Consider the following 19,099-nt stretch of genomic DNA (forward strand, 5'->3'; position numbering starts at 1 on the left):
CATCTGAAAAATCGGTTAAATTCTCTTGATAGACCTGTTTCCAATGCAGTTGCTACTAACAAAATCTTAAGATGTTTGAACAGGGAATGGCAACCCAAAGTTACAGCAATAAAAGAAGCAAATGATCTAAACACTTTAGACATCACAACTCTATTTGGTAAACTAGAGGAACATGAACAACACCTTAAATGCCTTGACATGCATGAGAAAAGGACAAAGAAAGAAAAGAACATGGAGAAAGAGGTAGAGAAGAAGTCAATAGCTCTAAAAGCTTCGAGCTCCAAGACCTCAAAACGAGAGCCAAAGGATAGTGACACAAGTGATGACGAAGACTCCGATGATGAGGAAATGGGACTGTTTGTGCGAAGATACAACAAAGATCTAAAGAAAAATGGAGCAAAACATTCTAACAAAGGCTTGATCAACTATAGAAAGCAATCAAACATGTTCAAACAAGATGACGACAACAAGGGAAAAATCAAAGGACTTTGCTTCAATTGTGGGAAAGCCGGTCACTACAAACCGGATTGTCCATACCTTAAGAAAGAAAAGGAGAAGAACCAAAGCAAAGGTCATAACAAATCTAAAAGAGCCTACATAGCATGGGAAAGTGATTCATCTAGTGAAAGCTCATCAAGCGATGAAGAAGAATCAGCAAACCTATGTTTCATGGCTCATCAACACAAGAAAAAGAAAGCTGTAAGTCATCTTAAACCTGAACTCGTAGATAAGGTATCTCATTCTCAACTAAAACTTGCTTTTGAAGAATTACATAGAGATGCAATTAAAGCTTTCAAACTTTTGGCCTCAAATAAGAAAATATTTTCATATCTTGAATCAAAAGTTGAGAAAACCGAGAAGGATATGGAAGCTTTAAAACAATCTATGCTAGACATTCAAAAGGATAAAGTTGAAATAGATCCTACATCATGGTTTGGTTGTGAGACATGTCACATTTGGCAAAAAGAAGTAAGAGATCTAAAAGCCAAATTAGACAAGGCTCTACAACCAAAAGTAACTTTTGCGGTTGATCCAAATAAGTTCAAAAGATCGTATACTCCTTTATATAGTAAATACACTTTTGTACCAAAAGTATCAACTAGCAAAACTCCATATTCTCATCATATTACCTGTCATTATTGTTGCAAAAAGGGACATACCATTGAAAAATGCAAATTTAGGAGAATTTTAGTTCCTAAAGGAGTATTTCAATGGTTGCCTAAGTGCAACAAATTGTGTACTCACTACCAAGGACCCAATGAAAATTGGGGACCTCCCTCTTTAAATTAATCTTGCAGGAAAAGTGTCTTGACATTGCCGAAAGGTTGTGGTTCCTTGATAGCGGATGTTCGAGACACATGACTGGAGACCTATCTCTTTTCGTTGAGTTTCAAGCAAAGAAAAAGGGTATGTCACCTATGGAGATAACAATCGGGGAGCCATACTTGGTAAAGGAAGTGTAGGTCCATCCACTGAAGACATTGTCAAGGATAAGGAAGACGAGAATGAAAGTATTGTAAAGAAAGATGCTGAGAGAGAGAAAGATAAGTCTCACGATGAAAATGAAAAAGAAAGCATCTCAAACAATGAAGAACTTCCCAAGGCCTGGACAAATGTGAAAGACCATCCAATTGACAATATAATAGGAGACATCTCAAGGGGCGTTACAACACGCTCAAAGATAAGTAACTTCTGTCATCATTTTGCTTTTGTTTCACAAGTTGAACCGAAAAACGCTAAGGATGCATTACTTGATGAGCATTGGCTAATGGCCATGCAAGAAGAATTAAACCAATTTAAACGGAATGATGTTTGGGACTTAGTCCCTCATCCGGGAGATCATCAAGTAATAGGCACTAGATGGGTTTTTCGTAACAAACTTGATGAAAACGGCGTTATTACTAGAAACAAAGCTAGATTAGTTGCCCAAGGTTATAATCAAGAGGAAGGTATTGATTATGAAGAGACATACGCTCCTGTAGCATGTCTCGAAGCTATTCGTCTCTTACTTGCTTATGCTTGTTCTAAAGACTTCAAACTATTCCAAATGGATGTTAAAAGTGCCTTTCTAAATGGCTATATAAATGAAGAAGTTTATGTTGCTCAGCCACCAGGCTTTGAGAATTACATGTATCCAACTCATGTCTATAAGCTGAAACGTGCTCTATACGGTCTTAAACAAGCCCCTCGGGCTTGGTACGAACGTTTGAGCAAATTTCTCCTTAGTCAAGGGTACTCTAGGGGTAAAGTTGACACTACTCTCTTTATTAAAAGAAAAGATAAAGACATTCTCCTAGTCCAAATTTATGTAGATGATATTATATTTGGGTCGACTAATGCAAAACTTATCAAAGATTTTTCTAAGCTTATGCAGAGTGAATTTGAGATGAGTCTCATGGGTGAGCTAAATTTCTTCCTTGGCCTACAAATCAAGCAACTCAGTCATGGAACGTTTGTGAATCAAACTAAATACTGTACGGAGCTGCTCAAAAGATTTGGAATGAGTGAAGCAAAGGAAATTGACACACCTATGGCAACAAATACTAATCTAGACAAAGATGAGAAAGGTAAAAAGGTTGACGTGAAATTATACCGAGGTATGATAGGTTCGCTATTGTATCTCACTGCCTCAAGACCAGACATCATGTTTAGTGTGTGTATGTGTGCAAGATATCAATCTTGTCCAAAAGAATCTCACTTAAAAGCTGTCAAAAGAATTCTGCGATACTTACGTAGAACTACTACATATGGCCTATGGTATCCAAAGGGAAATGAGTGCCATTTGGTAGGATTCTCAGATTCAGATTTTGCTGGCTGCAAATCCGATAGAAAAAGCACAAGTGGAACATGTCATCTATTCTCAAATTCATTGATAAGTTGGCATAGCAAGAAACAAGTCTCAGTTGCATTATCTACTGCTGAGGCAGAATATGTAGCTGCTGGAAGCTGCTGTGCACAAATATTATGGCTCAAGCAACAACTTCTTGACTTTGGTATTAAGCTTGATCGCATACCTATCATGTGCGACAACACAAGCGCCATAAACTTGAGTAAAAATCCTGTCTTACACTCACGTACCAAGCATATTGAAATAAGACATCACTTTCTACGAGATCATGTAGAGAAAGGAGACGTTACATTTGAACATGTAGAAAGCAAGAAGCAACTAGCTGACATCTTCACCAAACCTCTAGCAACGGAGCAATACTTCAACATTCGTAGGGAATTAGGGATACTCGATATCTCTAATTTGGGCTAATCACGTTTGTTCTCTCTTAATATTATTTCCTTACTTTATATATAATTCTGCTAACATTTCTCTTAGCGTAAAGGTAGTTCATCATCAAGCCAGGCGTCATTCCACATTGACTAAAGGCTGCCACTAAAGCTGACACCTACATATTGAAAAATGCGGTAACATAATTGTTGTTCACTTCCAAAAATATCATTGATACTATAATATGCTATCAATTAACATGCTTATAGTGACTTCATGCATATAATCGTTCTTGCTCATATATGTGTCTCTACCTTTTATCTATTACACTATGAATGTTAGTGTTTCCTGTTTTATTATTTTATATATGTTTCTCTCGTTACTCTTCCATTTTCGTTGTATCTCTTCTTTAATTTGTTGTCAAAGGGGGAGATGGATGCTGAGTGTACGGGGGAGCTTTGTTGAGAGAGTGCCTTGTTGAGAGATAGATGCTGAATGTACAGGGGAGCTTTGTTGAGTCTCTATTACCTACTACCAAAGCTTCGACTAATGGTTTGCCATCATCAAAAAGGGGGAGTATGTGAATACAAGATTACAATCACAAAGATGTTTTTGATTCATGGCAAACTCAATAAGCATACAAGCAACAAGGTGGAAGCAGAAAACTCAAAGAAAAGCAAGCATTGATCACTCATGACAGAACAAGTTGATCTACCATGCATATAGGTCGACTCAACACAAGCCAAACAAGAAAAATGCAGAAAAGCAGCAGTTAGGTCGACCTACCATCAACCCAGGTCGACCTAAAATGGAGAAAAATCCATATACTTCTGCTAGGTCGACTCACACATCATCTAGGTCGACCTAAATTGATGAAATTTACATACCAGTCTGCTAGGTCGACCTACACAACAACTAGGTCGACCTAATCTGAGAAAATGTCCCCAGAATGCATTTGAAGAGGATTCTGGTCGACCTACTCCTTAAACAGGTCGACCTAACTGGGAGCAAAATTCTGCAAGCACTGCTAGGTCGACCTAAGCTCTACAAGAGGTCGACCTAACTGATCAAGAATGCCAAAAATTCTGTTTCTCTCATCTCCAACTGTCAAGCTATCATATATATTGTCCAAGGTTCATTATTCAAAAGAACACCAACGACTGAAAGATACACAAACGCTTCTCATCTTCGTTCTTCATCATCTCCAACACAATTACACATAATCATTCTTGCGTTGCGGGTTAGTGATGAGTTCGATAACGTCCATGGAACGGAATTGAAGATTCCTAGTGGGTGAAGGTCTGTGGGGTTTGTTGGTGAATAAAATCTGCGGGTTTTGTCCTCCACGACGGGTGGTTCTTGGGGGTTTTTATCAAGAGGCGTTCATTGAGGATTCGGCTGAGTGTAACGATTGAGGAACGGGGAGTTCAAGGAATCAAGACACTGCAGAAGGGAATCAAAGTGAAGCTCTTGGATAACCTTGATCTGACTCAAGATTAAGGGGAAGAAGATTCAAAGGATCGACATAATTGGTTTATCGTTTATCGCTTTGTTATCTTCTTTGTATATACTACTTTCAACATTAATGAAAGATTACCCAATTTCAATTTGGAATTGGGGGCAGACGTAGTCGTAGCGAGGACGATCGACGAACTGCCTAAACAAATATCGTGTTCTTGTCGCTTTTACTTTCTCATTTACGTTCTGTTCATATTTGGTTATAATAGCAAATTGATCAACGATTCGAGTGTTAAGATTGTGAATTAAGAACATATATAAACATCACAATCCATCACATATTGAATAACCGTCAATTTGATCATTATCACCAAGTGTTTGTATATTTGTTTCTATCACTTTTACTGCATTGCAAACATTGTCCATCATACAAGAAGTTAATATGATTTTCAATAAGAGCAACGCTTTGATTATGCAACATATACTCTTATCACTTATCTCAAGTTTTTGACTGGTGTTAAACACATATACAATCGTTTCGATAGTGGTTCGGAATAGACGCGAGTCGATTCAGAATCACTTCCGCTGAAAAGTTGTTTAATTCCGAAAAACTGTGAACGATCTATTCACCCCCCCTCTAGATCCTAAGGCCAGCGTCTAACAAGTAATAATGAAGATAATACAAAAGCAATGACCTAAGTGTAGTCAAAAGGACTCGATTATCTAAGTTTCGACTGAGGGACTTGACTTTCAATTCTCACTTGAGGGACTCGACTATCTAAGTCTAGATTGAGGGACTAGAGTATCTAAGTCTCACCCATAAAAAAAATTACCTCCTACCCGACTTAAATTACTTCACCTTTCCCTAGGCCTTGTGCTTGAGGGACTGTGGAGTGGGATAATTCTAATTGGGTCTTAGAAGAGATAAACCAATAAACTCTAAACCCAAAACCCATATTAGTTCGCCTCCAACTTCCCCTATGATGAAAGGAAATCAATTCCACTCATTCCATGATCTGGTCAAAACCCTAGTGGACTAGGGAAACTTTAAAGGTCCTAAAGAGAAATAGCCCGAAAAGCCAAGCAAGAGTCGGGATGGCACCACTGTAACACCCCTTTTCTAAACCCCAAATTTAACCCAATCATGTTGGCAAACATTGCATATTTCGAACAACCACAGAATACATGATATACACACAAATACAACACATATTACGGGTCTTATAGCATCATACCAACACCAAACATCAACTAAGCACATTTCAATCCATCAATTTATGCATATGTTCATAAAAACCTAACCTTTCTATGTTTTTCCATGAAATTGCAAAGATGAAGAGATAATCACAACAAAACACATTACCCAATCATATAACCTATAAGAACTTGTATTCAAACCCTTACCTCTTGAATTTCTCCTCCTAACTTCAAGAATCTCACAATCCTCTTCTCTTGTCTCTTCCACTATTTTGCCTCTTTTCTCTTCTCTCCTCTTCTTTCTATCTTTCTATCTAATTTAGGTTAACTCACAAATACCTTCTAACTTTCATTATTTCATTTGGGCTTAACCCACCCAATACTCTTTCTCACTCAACTAGGCCCATTTAGCTAATTCCAAACAAAATTCTACCACTCATTAATTAGGTAAATAACACATTACCACAAAATCAAATAATTATTATTCAAACAATAATTAAATAAACACGTAAACAATGCCAATTATCAAATAATCCTAATTAATTAAAATGATAATAAAAATAGGATGTTACAACCACCTTGGGTCTCCCAGCTGTGATTTGGGTTACTCGACTCAAACTCGTTGAAGGCTCTCTGATTGTTGGCATGCATTTTGCTAAAACATACCGAGGAATATCATGTTGGAAGATATGCTATATGACTTAGCATTCAGACTTCAACATGTTGAAGAAGATGTCATGACATCCTGGCTACAGAAAGCTGATCTGTGTTAGAATATAAAATAAGTATTTCCTTTATCGTTTCCTTAGGGATTGATGCGATACTACCGCCGTTCTACAGTTTAGTGTATTTTGAGTTAAGGTTGGGTAAAAGTTTGGTGACATAAAATGTATAGAGCATGAAAAGTAAATAAAGACAATAAAATATGGTTTGAAAACGATTTAAGAAAATTGTGTCAAGATTAGTGTTCATTATATAATTGTTAACTTAAATCAAACAATATATTAAGTTATCAAGTAGGACATTTCAACATCTTTTGAATATCTTTGGTTGATCTTGCAATCTTCACATCTAGCTTGATCATACCTTTGTTTCGTGACAGTGAAATGTACTCCATATAACTATTAAATCTTCATATGTCTTCAGATCAAATTCACTGAAATATATCTTTCCACAACTGTCAATTAAGGGTGAACGATAATAGGGCTTCACAATTCTGTGATCTTTGAGAACCTAAATTAAAGAGGGAGCTTCTCTCTGTTGAAGTAGACCAAAGCAAGATATGCACATTGAGATATTTCATATGTTCTTTGTATGTTTGTGAAAACAAGTTTAGTGACACCCATATTTTTAATATTTTTAGATCAATATAGACCTTAGAAACTCAATCATGTGTCAGGGGATATTTCGGAGATGTACTTCTGGGTGCACCATGTTATGTTTAATGAAATTAGGGTGAATTCGGAATTGCATTTCCAAATAAACCCCTATTATCATTTTTTAAAATTGAAGTGCATTCAAAAATGCATTCCGGGATTCACCTGTTACTATTCACACAAAACTTGTTTTACAAACAGAACCTGTTATAACATACAACAATATTGGAAATTTTGGAAAAAAGAAACATACATTAAAATCTATGAAAATGTATACATTTGAAATCGTTAAAATTAAAACAACATTACATATAAAACATGTCTAACCACTTAAATACATTGTTGGAGAAAAACTAAAATGAACCAAAATATGTGACACCGCCTAAATCTATATCTATGCGTGATTCCGCTTTGACTTTTGCTTATTATATTATCTTTCAATCTCACTTAACTTGGTGGATTATCGCATCCTATCCATAAAATATTCTGGCCAAGTTTTAGCTTCCTTTGTTGAATAAGTTGTCATTTTTGAAAAGTATAACAAAATCAGCATATAACTCTTTCATGGAAGAATTTATCATAACATTCTAGGCTTCCATTGTTCTTTCTAGTATCACGCTAGCTTTGACCATTTTTCCATATTCACCTTTTATTTGTTTGGTCCCTACCACAAACTTAAGTTTACTTCTCACATTTTTGTGATGTGATACCAACAAAGTAATGTGCATGAGGTAGGAAACATCTTTGCAACCGAATTCATCAACGTGGTATTTCAATCAGTGACAATGACCTTCGGCGTATTTTCTTTATCCTTCAGTATTGTCCGACACACTTATAAAGCTCAAGTAACATAGTTTTGTTTTCAAAATTGCAAACCCAACGAAATAGGTTTTTTCTATAGAAGTAACACCAACAATTTCCAATAGTGAAAATTTGTACTTCTTGGCCTTATACGCTAAATTAATAATGAGTTTAGTGAGAAATGTATTGAACAACTTTATGGAATCAGGATGAGTCCAAAATATATCTCGAACAATTTCTCCACCCTCGCACACTCGATACCTAGATACATAATGATTATCATCCAGAAGCTTTAACAATTTTTGCATTTTAGTTCTATCCCCTCTTATCGCCTTATTTTTTTGGGTACGAATATTGTATACTTCTCCATTTGTCACGGAGTTGTTAAATAAGCAAAATCCTTGATGAGGTGTGTCTGGAGATACATTTTTTGATTAAATTTTGGAAAAATAAAGCGGAGGTGTCTCACTTAGAACGTGTTTTGGTGTGAAATGGATGCGTTAAAAAATGCACTTTAGAATTCGTATGGACTTTTCCAGATTTCTATATGGCGCTTCTCCACCAATCAGGGTGGGAAAAGCAGTTCCCTTTAGGAATTGCTTAACGCACCCTAAGAATAGCTTCCCCACCCTGTGAAAAACCAAAAATACCCCATAGAATCTGGAAATACATATTCGGACGCACCTCATGCACACACATCTCATTCGTTTTTAAGCCACGTCCCAATTCTATAACTAAATCTATTTTGAAAATACATTTTTCGGAACCTACTAAGGTCAACGACACATGTTCCTTTACAAAAATTTATCGTTTAAGTATATTAGTCAATTGCGTGAATTAATATGATTACGAGAATTTACTTTCAACACCGTTATTTTCAAAGAAAGATAACAAGAACTTCAATGCAGTGTTGTCTATTCACTCAAGACACTACAAACTAGAGTACTCCACTCAAAAGTTAAGATGAATAATTAATATTAACTCATAATAGCCACCCTCATTCCATAAGTGATCAACGATTGTTCACTTCTTCTGAACTTGGGATGGTGATAAATGAGTTGCTTCTTAACTTTTCTAAGATCACTCAAAATTGTTGTTTTTTTTTTTTTTTACAAAGATGAATGTGAGTTTTTAAGAATCAAACATCGGATTTCTATTTCATAACATTCTCCTACACATAAGAACCACCTATTTGCATTACTCAAATAACTCCCTCTTTTTAATTCATTTTAATTGAATGTTTTAAAAAAAATTATTGATATTTCCAATGTATGTAAGCACTTAATATAGTAGGTTCTAGAAATGTATTTCTGAAAATATTCTGAAAATGCATTTTTAAAATAAATTTAGTTATAAAATTAAAGATTGAATTAATAACAAATGAAGTGTGTGTATGACCTGCATCCGAATTTGCATTTATAAAATTAGAGAAACATTTTAAAAAAATTTCTTAGGGTAAACCTCTTAGGATGGAATTAGCAATTTTCTTCCCTTTAAAGAATCTAATATGTACTATATCCACCGAGTCCATCACACTTATGGGCCGAAGCCCAATACCTCTACCTCACACTAGAGTCATGACCAAAATGGTACCTAATTCCCATGGCATATTCTCCTAACAAAATTCCTAAATCCTTAATTAGAGAAACTCACAATCTTGCCAAAGTTTCTTCCATTTCATGCAACAAAACCGAGATACACTCCCGCCATCTTCGCCAGCAACTTCTCAAAACATCTTCACAAAAACAAAAACACTCAAGTCAATCAATCAACAACCCTTCTTCTCTTCTCTTTCAAATCCTCAATAACCAAATCCAAAACCATGATATTATTATTATTATTATTATTATTATTCTCATCACATTGCAATAATAACACTAATTATCATCAAAACTAAATTAACAAACAATGCATCGATTCTGTTTTAGAACCCAACCCCTTCTCCGTTCCTATCATCCCCGCAAATACATTTCTTCATCATCTTCCAATAACCATCTCAACAATCCACATTCACCCGATAAACCATTACAAAATTCCCAAATTACCCCTCAACAAACTCCTAAAACTCTCTCTCCTGTAACTACTTCTTCACCTCTCTCAAAAACCTCCGTTATCGCCATCTCCGCCGCCGTCGTTGCTTCCGTCGCATTCATCTCCTACGATTACGGCCGCGAACATCAATCTCGTCCAAGCGGTGAAACCGGAGAAACTAATCCTTTATATACCACCGCCGAGCACGCGGTACATCGTTCCGCCGACTCTGTTAACCGGATTTTCCACCATGTTAAACGAACTGGCGTTGCCGCCACTGTGCTATGGCAGTCGCTACGTTCGGTGTTGTCATCGGCGAACCATGAAGTCCGGTCTGGTTTTGAGATTCGTGTTGCGGCGTTGCTTGCGGATATTGCTGCCGCGAATTCGAGTCGGAGAGCTGCGATTGTTGGTGCTGGTGGTGGTGCTGTCGTGGATTGGTTACTTGATTCTGTCGCTGTTGTGAAAGATGCCGGTGGAGGTACTCAGGCGGAAGCGGCGAGAGCTTTGGCGTATTTGATTGCGGATCCTGATGTTTCTGCTGCTGTGTTTGCGAGGCCTCACGCCGTTCCGAATCTGCTGAGGTTTATCTTCTCTTGCAAGCCTCGGCGTTCCAAGAATAAAACGGTAGTTGATTTTATGTCTAGATTTTCTTTCTGAATTGTCATTATCGATTTTACTAAGCTTGAAACAAGACCTAGTTTGAATTGTACTTGTAGATGCTGTAGTTTTTCTTTAATAATGCAGTTCATAGTCTAGATGTATTTATTTATAAAACTGTAACTGATTTTATGCGTAGATTTTCGTTCTGAGTTGTAATTATTGATTTTACTAAGCTTGAAACAAGACCTAGTTAGAATTGCCTAGATGTTGTAGTTTTTCTTTAATAATGCAGTTCATAATCTAGATGCATTTATTATCTTGATATAGTTTACTCTTGAGCATTAGTGACATCATGCAATTTTTTATTTCAGAAAAATTCAAGACGTAGTGGATTTGATGTTTCTGATTCTTTGAAAGGTAGGAGCATGCTTGTGGCTGCTATTATGGACATTGTTACTTCCAGTTGTGACAATGCGGACAAGATATCTTTTAAGCCGTCTTTGCCTGGAAATGCTGAAACTAGAGATATTGCTGCAGCCCTACAAGTTATCGAGGAAGGAGGTTTGCATTTGGACGAGCCGCCCGATGATGATGATGATGGTGGTGGGATAGGAAGGAAAGGGATTGGAATCAAGATACTTGAAGGTACCACTGTTTTAGGGCTTTCAAGGACCCGCGATGCAATGGAGTTGGATAATACTGATTTTGGTCGTGAAGAACCGTTGAATCATGGTATATCGACAACAGATTTAAGTCATGAAAAACCGTTGAAGCACGGTACACCGACAACCCTTGCGTATCATAAATTTGATGACTCGCAGGTGAAACACAATATGTCCTCTGTCGTTGTACCTGGTCTCTGGGATGATTTGCACTGTGAACACGTTGCTGTTCCTTTTGCCACCTGGGCATTGGCAAATTGGGCAAATGCATCACAGTTGAATAGATCTCGTATTCATGAGCTAGATCAGGATGGAAATGCTGTCCTATCTGCTCTAATGGCACCTGAGAGGTCTGTAAAATGGCATGCGAGTTTGGTTGTGCGGTTGCTTTTAGAAGACCGCGATATGCCTTTGAATGAATCTGTTACTGATTGGAGTTCCAATCTTCTTTCTACTATATCTCATGCATGTAAGCATGAAGATGTTTCGTTGGCTGGGGTAGCTTTTTCTGCTTTTCTTTTATCTGTTGAGAGGAGTCCTGGGGTGCAGAAAACAGTGATGGAGAAGGGTCTTAATTCAATGAGAGACATTGCTAAGTCAACAAAGCATAAGCAGGTGCAAGAAGCAGTGGCAAAGGCATTAGAGCTACTCTGTTCTGGGGATCGTCATTTATCTTTTGAGGAGAGTCAAAAGTGGTCAGGCATTCTCATTCCCTGGGTTTTTGGAACATTTTCTTCCGATACTATACGAAACTCGTCCATAAAAATTCTGTCTCAGATCCTTGAAGACTATGGAGCAAAATCAGTACCACTTTCCCAAGGATGGTTGGTTATGCTGTTAAACGAGATACAGAATTCCATCAAAAAATCAATTGATAAAGGAGCGAGTCAACCAAAAAGTGATAAAGTGAAGGTATAAAAATAATCTTATCTCTTTCTGTTAAAAACCATACAGGCTATAGTTGTCTGATTGTGCTGCTTCAATTCCTAGTCAGCTTTTGATTTATATTTAGCTGTCATAACTTTTGCAGACTTTAATCAATAATGCAAATATTGCTTCTGCTGCACAAGTTGCAAATCAGCTTTCTAGTGCTGTTGTTAATCTGGCAGCTAAACAACTGAGCACTGTGTCTAATTCTGAGGATATATCCCCACTGGCAGACTTTCTCTCTCTGGAACCTTTAGCAGGGCCATTTAAAAATTTGAAAAAGGATAGTCTGCCTAAATTTGGTGCTGCGGACTCTGCCTTGGCAACCCTTAAAGGTATTAAGGCACTCACTGAAGTTTGTGCAGAAGACTCTGAGTCTCAGGACAAGATTGTAGATTTCGGCATTTTATGTTTGCTGAGGCGCTTTTTGTTGAGTGATGATTATGAGAGACTGGCTGCTATGGAAGCTTATGATGCATCATCAAGAGCGCATGAGGGGCAGGAGAGGAAGTCAAATGAAGGTGAGGAGCCACCTAGATCAGACATAAATGATCCAGCTAGTGTCCGAGTTCCCCCCACAGCTCATATCCGCAGGCATGCAGCTCGGCTGTTGACCATCCTCTCACTGCTTCCCAGAGTCAAGAAAGTAATTGTAGCTGATAAAACATGGTGCAGTTGGCTTGAGGATTGTGCTAATGGCAAGATTCCAGGTTGCAGTGACCTTAAGTTACAAAGTTATGCCAGGGCAGCACTTTTGAATATATTTTGCAATGATCAGATTAATGGAAGGTCTGACAGTGCTGGCCCTTCTGGTGGTGTTGTAAATAATTATAATTTGTGTCCCCGTTATGATGACATGATATTCTTGATAAATTCTCATCTTCCTCACTGGAAATGTCACAATGAAACATATCCACAAGGATCTTTCTCAAAAGACATATATGTGGCCACTTCTGCTGTTGTTGAGGATGGGTCCAAATCCTTGAATGATGGCACCTGCTCTAGTGGTTCAATTGATTCAACTAAAAGCAGCCTAGATACAGATTGTCCTCCACTAGATGTGGTTTTTGTCCATGGCCTCCGTGGCGGTCCTTACAAAACTTGGCGTATATCTGAAGACAAATCCTCGACTATGTCTTCCTTAGTAGAGAAGATTGACGAGGAAGCTGGAAAGCTTGGAACCTTTTGGCCTGGGGAATGGCTTTCCAATGATTTCCCCCATGCACGTTTGTTTACCCTCAGATATAAGGTTTGACTTTGTAAGATTTTGATACAGCCTTAGAAAAATTACTCTTGCTTATAAATCTTGCATGTTTTTTTATTCTTAGTCCTACTTCTGACAGATTGTTTAGAGCTTGCCAAATGTGTGATTACCTTCACCTGCATCTAACCGTTGACGTTTTATACAGACTAATCTCACACAGTGGTCTGGAGCTAGCCTGCCTCTTCAGGTTACACTTTTTTTTCACCTCTTTATCTGTTATTACTAGATAAGTAGTTTAAGAAGCAGGATCACATTTTCTTTCTCCACCTTTAACTTGATTTTTTAAGTTATTTGGGAACTTGACAATCCTTCGCCATATGCGAGTTGATATGGTGGAGGTTTTCATCCTCTACGAACCTTGTTAAGCATTATCTTACTCTTACTTCAAAGTTGTAATTTCAGCATCTCTTCCTATAGTCCAATCCTGGAAGTACTATTACATGATTGTGTAGTCAATACTAACACCATTATAAAACACATAGTTCTGTACTAATTACCAAGTACATTTGCGGTTTCTAAAATATATTTATCTTACTGTTATCCCCATGCTTAAATGAATTCTTTATTGAAGTGAGTCTGACTTAGGTCGATGAAGATTTAAATAGTGCTCACTGTGATTTGAATAGATGGGTTGTGAAAAAAATTATTTTTACTTTAGTATATCATTTAGTTTCCGCGTTTTTAATTTGCTCTTGTTCATATTGTAGTTTGCAAACTACAGGCATATATGACAGCACTGAAAATACTTCATAATTTTCCACGGTCCCAGTCAAGTTTATCTTCTTACTCGTGGAAGAGTATATAGATATCATTTTCTGTCTCATGGGGAACTAAATGTTAAGCCATTAGAACCTCTGACCTGATAGAAACTGGTACCAAACAATGAAATTTAATAGTAATTACAATGAGTTTCCAAGAAATTCTAGAGTCGTGGTTCTCTCCCTCCAAGAATTCGAGAACTTGGTCTCTCTCCCAAATAAACTCTTCTAATTATCCAGGATAACCCATCTAACCTACGGTTTCCTCATTTTATTCACACTCCCCAAATAATTACTTAATAACTGCTACTAGATGTTCATATTAATAACTGTAACTGTTGAACATCCAGTGAACCTTCAATGGTTAACGACTCTGATTCAATTTCAGGGTCCTCTTATTTGTCAGAATATATAGTCAATATACACCGATATTCCGGCTTGAAATGCCAAATAAATGAAAACCAAAGGGTATGCCAACTAACCTGTTGATGGCGTGTATTCCACCAGTGCGACCATTGACGAGCACAACCTTTGAGAAACTTCAACACCTCTGCCAGTTTCTCCACCACTGGTATTTCTCTCTTTTTAAATATTCCTCGATGCATAGTACCCAGTCCCACCAGTATGCATCTTCTTCTCCACCAAACACTCGAAACTTCATTTCAGGCACGATATACCACAGATCCATGAAACGTGCTCTGATACCGGTTAATAGAAACTGGTACCAAGCAAATGGAATTTTATAGATATTACAATGGCTTTCCAAGAAATTCGAAAGTCTTGGTTCTCTCCCTCCAAGAATTTGAGAGCTAATAAAAAGTAACTGCCTGACAGAATAGAACAGGTACGTTAAGTTTTGGTTCCTAGTAATTCTTAAGGTCTATCATGACCTAAGCTCTCTAGAAGGGGCTGTTGCACGAGTCTTCCACTAGGTGGAGTACGAAGAAGGTAGATGTATGCAGTCTACCTCAGCATGAGGCGATGCTGTTTTTAGGATTTGAGCAGGTGACATCCAGGTCACAAGGCAAGGCAGCAAGATTACCGTTGCACCAAGCTCGCTCTCTTGCTTACCTCTCTCAACTTTAATATTTTAAAATCGTGATCTATCAATACACATTTCTGTAATTGAATCCCTGAATTTCTCAATTTTTTATTCCCCCCATACACACATAGTTGTGGTTGGCTGGTCTCTTTTATCTCTCCTTTGGTTCTCCCCACACTTGTTGCTTTACTTTCCAGTTACATTCTAGTTCATATACATCTGTATTTTAAACTTGCAGGAAGTTAGTTCTATGCTAATGGAGAAGCTTGTTGCTGCAGGAATTGGGAATCGACCAGTTGTTTTTGTTACTCACAGGTTAGTATGGCTGTTGGACAAAAACACAACTGGTTGTTCTAATTTTTTCTTTTAATTGAAGTTTCTGATTATCTTGGGTACCTAGTTATTTGTTTAATCAAATTGTGCCTCACTTAATTTGGATTTTCCTCGTGGTTCTCTTTTTTCTGCAGCATGGGGGGTTTGGTCGTGAAGCAGATTCTTCATACTGCAAAGGAGGAAAAACATGATAATCTTGTCAATAACACTAGAGGAATAGTAAGTATCAACTCCTGGATTAAATATATGTTTAAAAAGTTGTACGTTTTTTATGCTTTATTTTTTGTTGTAGGTGTTTTATAGCTGTCCACATTTTGGCAGCAAACTTGCTGATATGCCTTTGCGAATGGGCTTTGTACTTCGTCCTGCTCCATCGGTGAGCATTTAAAGTTCCCAACCCTCATTTAACAATATATGTTAATTAATGTATTTCCTATTAATAAATTGCTTCACTTGGAAGAATTTTTAACACTTGATTCTTAATATTATATAGATAGGAGAGCTAAGAAGTGGGTCTACAAGATTGGTCGAGCTTAATGATTATATGCGACTACTTTATAAGAAAAGCATTCTTGATGTCCTCAGTTTTTGTGAGGTAATCAGCAGTTCCGTTTTTCCTTGTTAGTATCATACTGGTTTTTTGAGTTTAAGTTGTCACCTGTTTTTGCAGACCAAGGTAACTCCAATAGTGGAAGGTTATGGTGGATGGGCCTTTCGAATGGAAATTGTACCAATTGAGTCAGCATATCCAGGATTTGGGGAACTAGTTGTAAGTATATTGTGAAACTGTATCCAATGTGACAGGCAAAAGGAATAAAAATAAAAAATCAAACTTTTTTTTGAGTAAGCTTTGACTCAAGTGAGCTCCTTCTGAGTTCCCAGCTGCAAAGGCAGTTTCCTAATTTATCTTGAAATTTTGAAACAGGTTTTGGAGTCGACAGATCATATAAATTCTTGCAAGCCAGTGAACCGCCTAGACCCTTCTTATACAGAGACATTAAAGTTCTTACAAAAATTAAAAGCATGCTATACCTAAATAGATATGTTTCAACAATAGATATGTAAATACTTAAAAAGCTAGGTAGGCGTTTCGGAGTAGCATTTATACTCAAATGCACAGGAAGCTTGTATGTCCTGTGACATCGGCTTGATACTATTTAACATGTTTAATAAGCTTCAAGGTGGACTAAGACATTGACATGCCTAACTTGCATATTTTTCCTCTCTTCAATCATCCTGGTGCTTCAAATTTCGTCGGTGTTGCAGATCAGCTGGCTCTATGGTATTGCAATCAGTATCTCTTGTACATAAATAGGATACACAATTGTAACCCATGTATATTTGTATATGCATGTAAATCTCCATTTTTTTTTATTGTTAGGTGTTAAGCATTAGAGATTTTGGTTTCTATTTCTGTTTTGAAAGTAGTTCAACTTCGATTCCTCAGCGAGGACATAATTGGAAAGGTGGATTTTTTTCATTTCTCATCAAAGAATTCATTTATGTGGTGTGTTTATGTATATATAGGTGATGCCATTGCCACCTCCTTTATATGGAGATGTTCTACTGGGTTTATTTTGTGGTGAGTTAAGGTTACTTGGGAATTGAGTGAGGAGAGGGATAGAAAAAAAGTTGGTCGAGTTGTATAGACTGAAACATATATCTTTTGCTATAATGCGGTTTATACATGCCACCCATTAAGTTGTCCATGCCACTGAGTATGCTTTTACCATTATATCCTGGCCTAAGTTCCTAATTTTCAAAAAATATGTGTTTTTACCGAAAATTTGGGGGGTGTATTGGAAATTTCGAAAAAATTATCAGATTTTTCAAAATTTCTAGTATTCTATATCGGAAATTTCAAAATTTTTGATATTTTGTATTAGAAATTTCGAAATTTCCGCTACTTTTTGTAGGGGTGTACTGGAAATATTGTTTGAAATTTGTTTGTTTCTCATCAGGGTAAACTTGGAATATTTGAATTTTGGAGTGTTATGGTTAATTTGGAGTGTTATGGTTAATTTAGAGAGTGGCACGTTAGTTCCTCGGTCTCAATGGAATGCTTGTCAGTTTCTCAACGAATTCCTCCTATGTGAGTTGATAAGGCAAGCATGAAAAAACTCTTCAACGTAGTCAGCAACAAATTTCCATGAGAAAATGCTAGAGGAAACTGATGGAGACCCATGACTGAAAATAGTAAAATAAAAAATGTAAGTATTTATATACAATTTTTTTAAAAAGAATATAAAATTAATAAATTACATGTAATTGCTTTAAAAGACAATTGTTTTATGACATTTGTCTCCACTTTGAATTACATTAAACAAAATATGCAGGTTTTTAATTAAACTCATGAATCCTCTCTAGATCTATGAAGTAACAAACATATAACGTCCACAAATGTTGCACTTTTATTCATAAATATAACTGTATCAACATAGTACAAGAAATATATCCTCAAATCACATTGCATGTAATAATCAACCAATGCATAATTACAAGAATTAGTAACAATGACAATCAAATGGTGTTCTTGTGAGTCTTTAGAAATCCAAATTGCGCATGGACTCCTTATGTCTGCAAAAGATCAAGCTCGATCTCACTAGGATAAACTCCTAAGTGTTTAACCATTAGTCTAGCACTTTAAGCCTCTAAATAAAAAAGTGATCCAAAAATTGACCTCTTTAAACATATGCAGAAGACAGAGTACATCATTCAAAATGATGCTCATCTCACCAATTGGTACATGAATGGTAGGTGTCTATAAATATCATCTCTCAACAAAAACATACATAAATCCATGGTGGATGAATTGAAAGCACTCCTAGAAGTATCTTTTAGTCGGGATGCTACTAATACTTCATGAAACTATGAAATATCAGGGTAGAGGAGGAGGATGTTGTCCGGCACACACATTAGTGATGCCTATAATTTTATTGATGTCTATATTATGATTATATTTATGTATTTTTTTTTAATTATGTATGACACTATTTGGATGATTTATACGACATATTATTTTTGTATCCTATATACTATTGTCTTTGCATTGCACTACTTTGATGTACTATATTTTAATGTTAAAAAGATTGGAGTTTTGGAGTGAAATAATATTGATTTAAAATATATCAGAAGGTTCCGTAAATATATCTACAGATCTACGGAAGATTTAGTGAATTGAAATATATTTTTAATATTTTCGTGTATATATATTTACAGAAAAAAATAATTTTTAAAAAAAAAAGTACTGTGTACTGGACATAATTAAAATTTTGTAAGACCGTAAGAGTATTAGACATTCTCTAAATTAATAGTATTATGTTACTCCCTCTGTCCAAAAATAAGTGTCACATTTACTTTTTAGATTCATTGAATATTTAATGTATTTGGTCTCTATACAGACTAGATACATTAAATATTCAATGAACCT

The 19,099-nt window shown here is 36.5% G+C and overlaps 1 protein-coding gene across 4 annotated transcripts; it reads left to right on the top strand.

Annotated features, from left to right (window-relative positions):
* The first annotated feature begins 9,664 nt into the window (after positions 1 to 9,664).
* Positions 9,665 to 17,226, top strand: LOC131596523 (uncharacterized). Of its 4 annotated transcripts, none has more exons than XM_058869192.1 (10): positions 9,666 to 10,707; positions 11,055 to 12,257; positions 12,376 to 13,521; positions 13,682 to 13,723; positions 15,575 to 15,651; positions 15,804 to 15,888; positions 15,962 to 16,045; positions 16,163 to 16,264; positions 16,340 to 16,438; positions 16,595 to 17,226. In XM_058869192.1, exons 1-10 carry the CDS (start codon positions 9,958 to 9,960, stop codon positions 16,703 to 16,705), a joined length of 3,699 nt encoding a protein of 1,232 aa, XP_058725175.1. In that variant the 5' UTR covers positions 9,666 to 9,957; the 3' UTR covers positions 16,706 to 17,226. The 4 variants fall into 4 exon arrangements, 3 of the variants coding, with proteins under 3 accessions (XP_058725176.1, XP_058725175.1, XP_058725177.1); XM_058869194.1 differs by having other exon boundaries at positions 10,577 to 10,707; positions 11,101 to 12,257; XR_009282330.1 differs by lacking the exons at positions 16,163 to 16,264; positions 16,340 to 16,438; positions 16,595 to 17,226 and having other exon boundaries at positions 9,665 to 10,707; positions 15,615 to 15,651.
* The last annotated feature ends 1,873 nt before the right edge of the window (positions 17,227 to 19,099 follow it).

Source organism: Vicia villosa, linkage group LG4, assembly GCF_029867415.1.
Source record: "Vicia villosa cultivar HV-30 ecotype Madison, WI linkage group LG4, Vvil1.0, whole genome shotgun sequence".
Taxonomy (NCBI): Eukaryota; Viridiplantae; Streptophyta; class Magnoliopsida; order Fabales; family Fabaceae; genus Vicia; species Vicia villosa.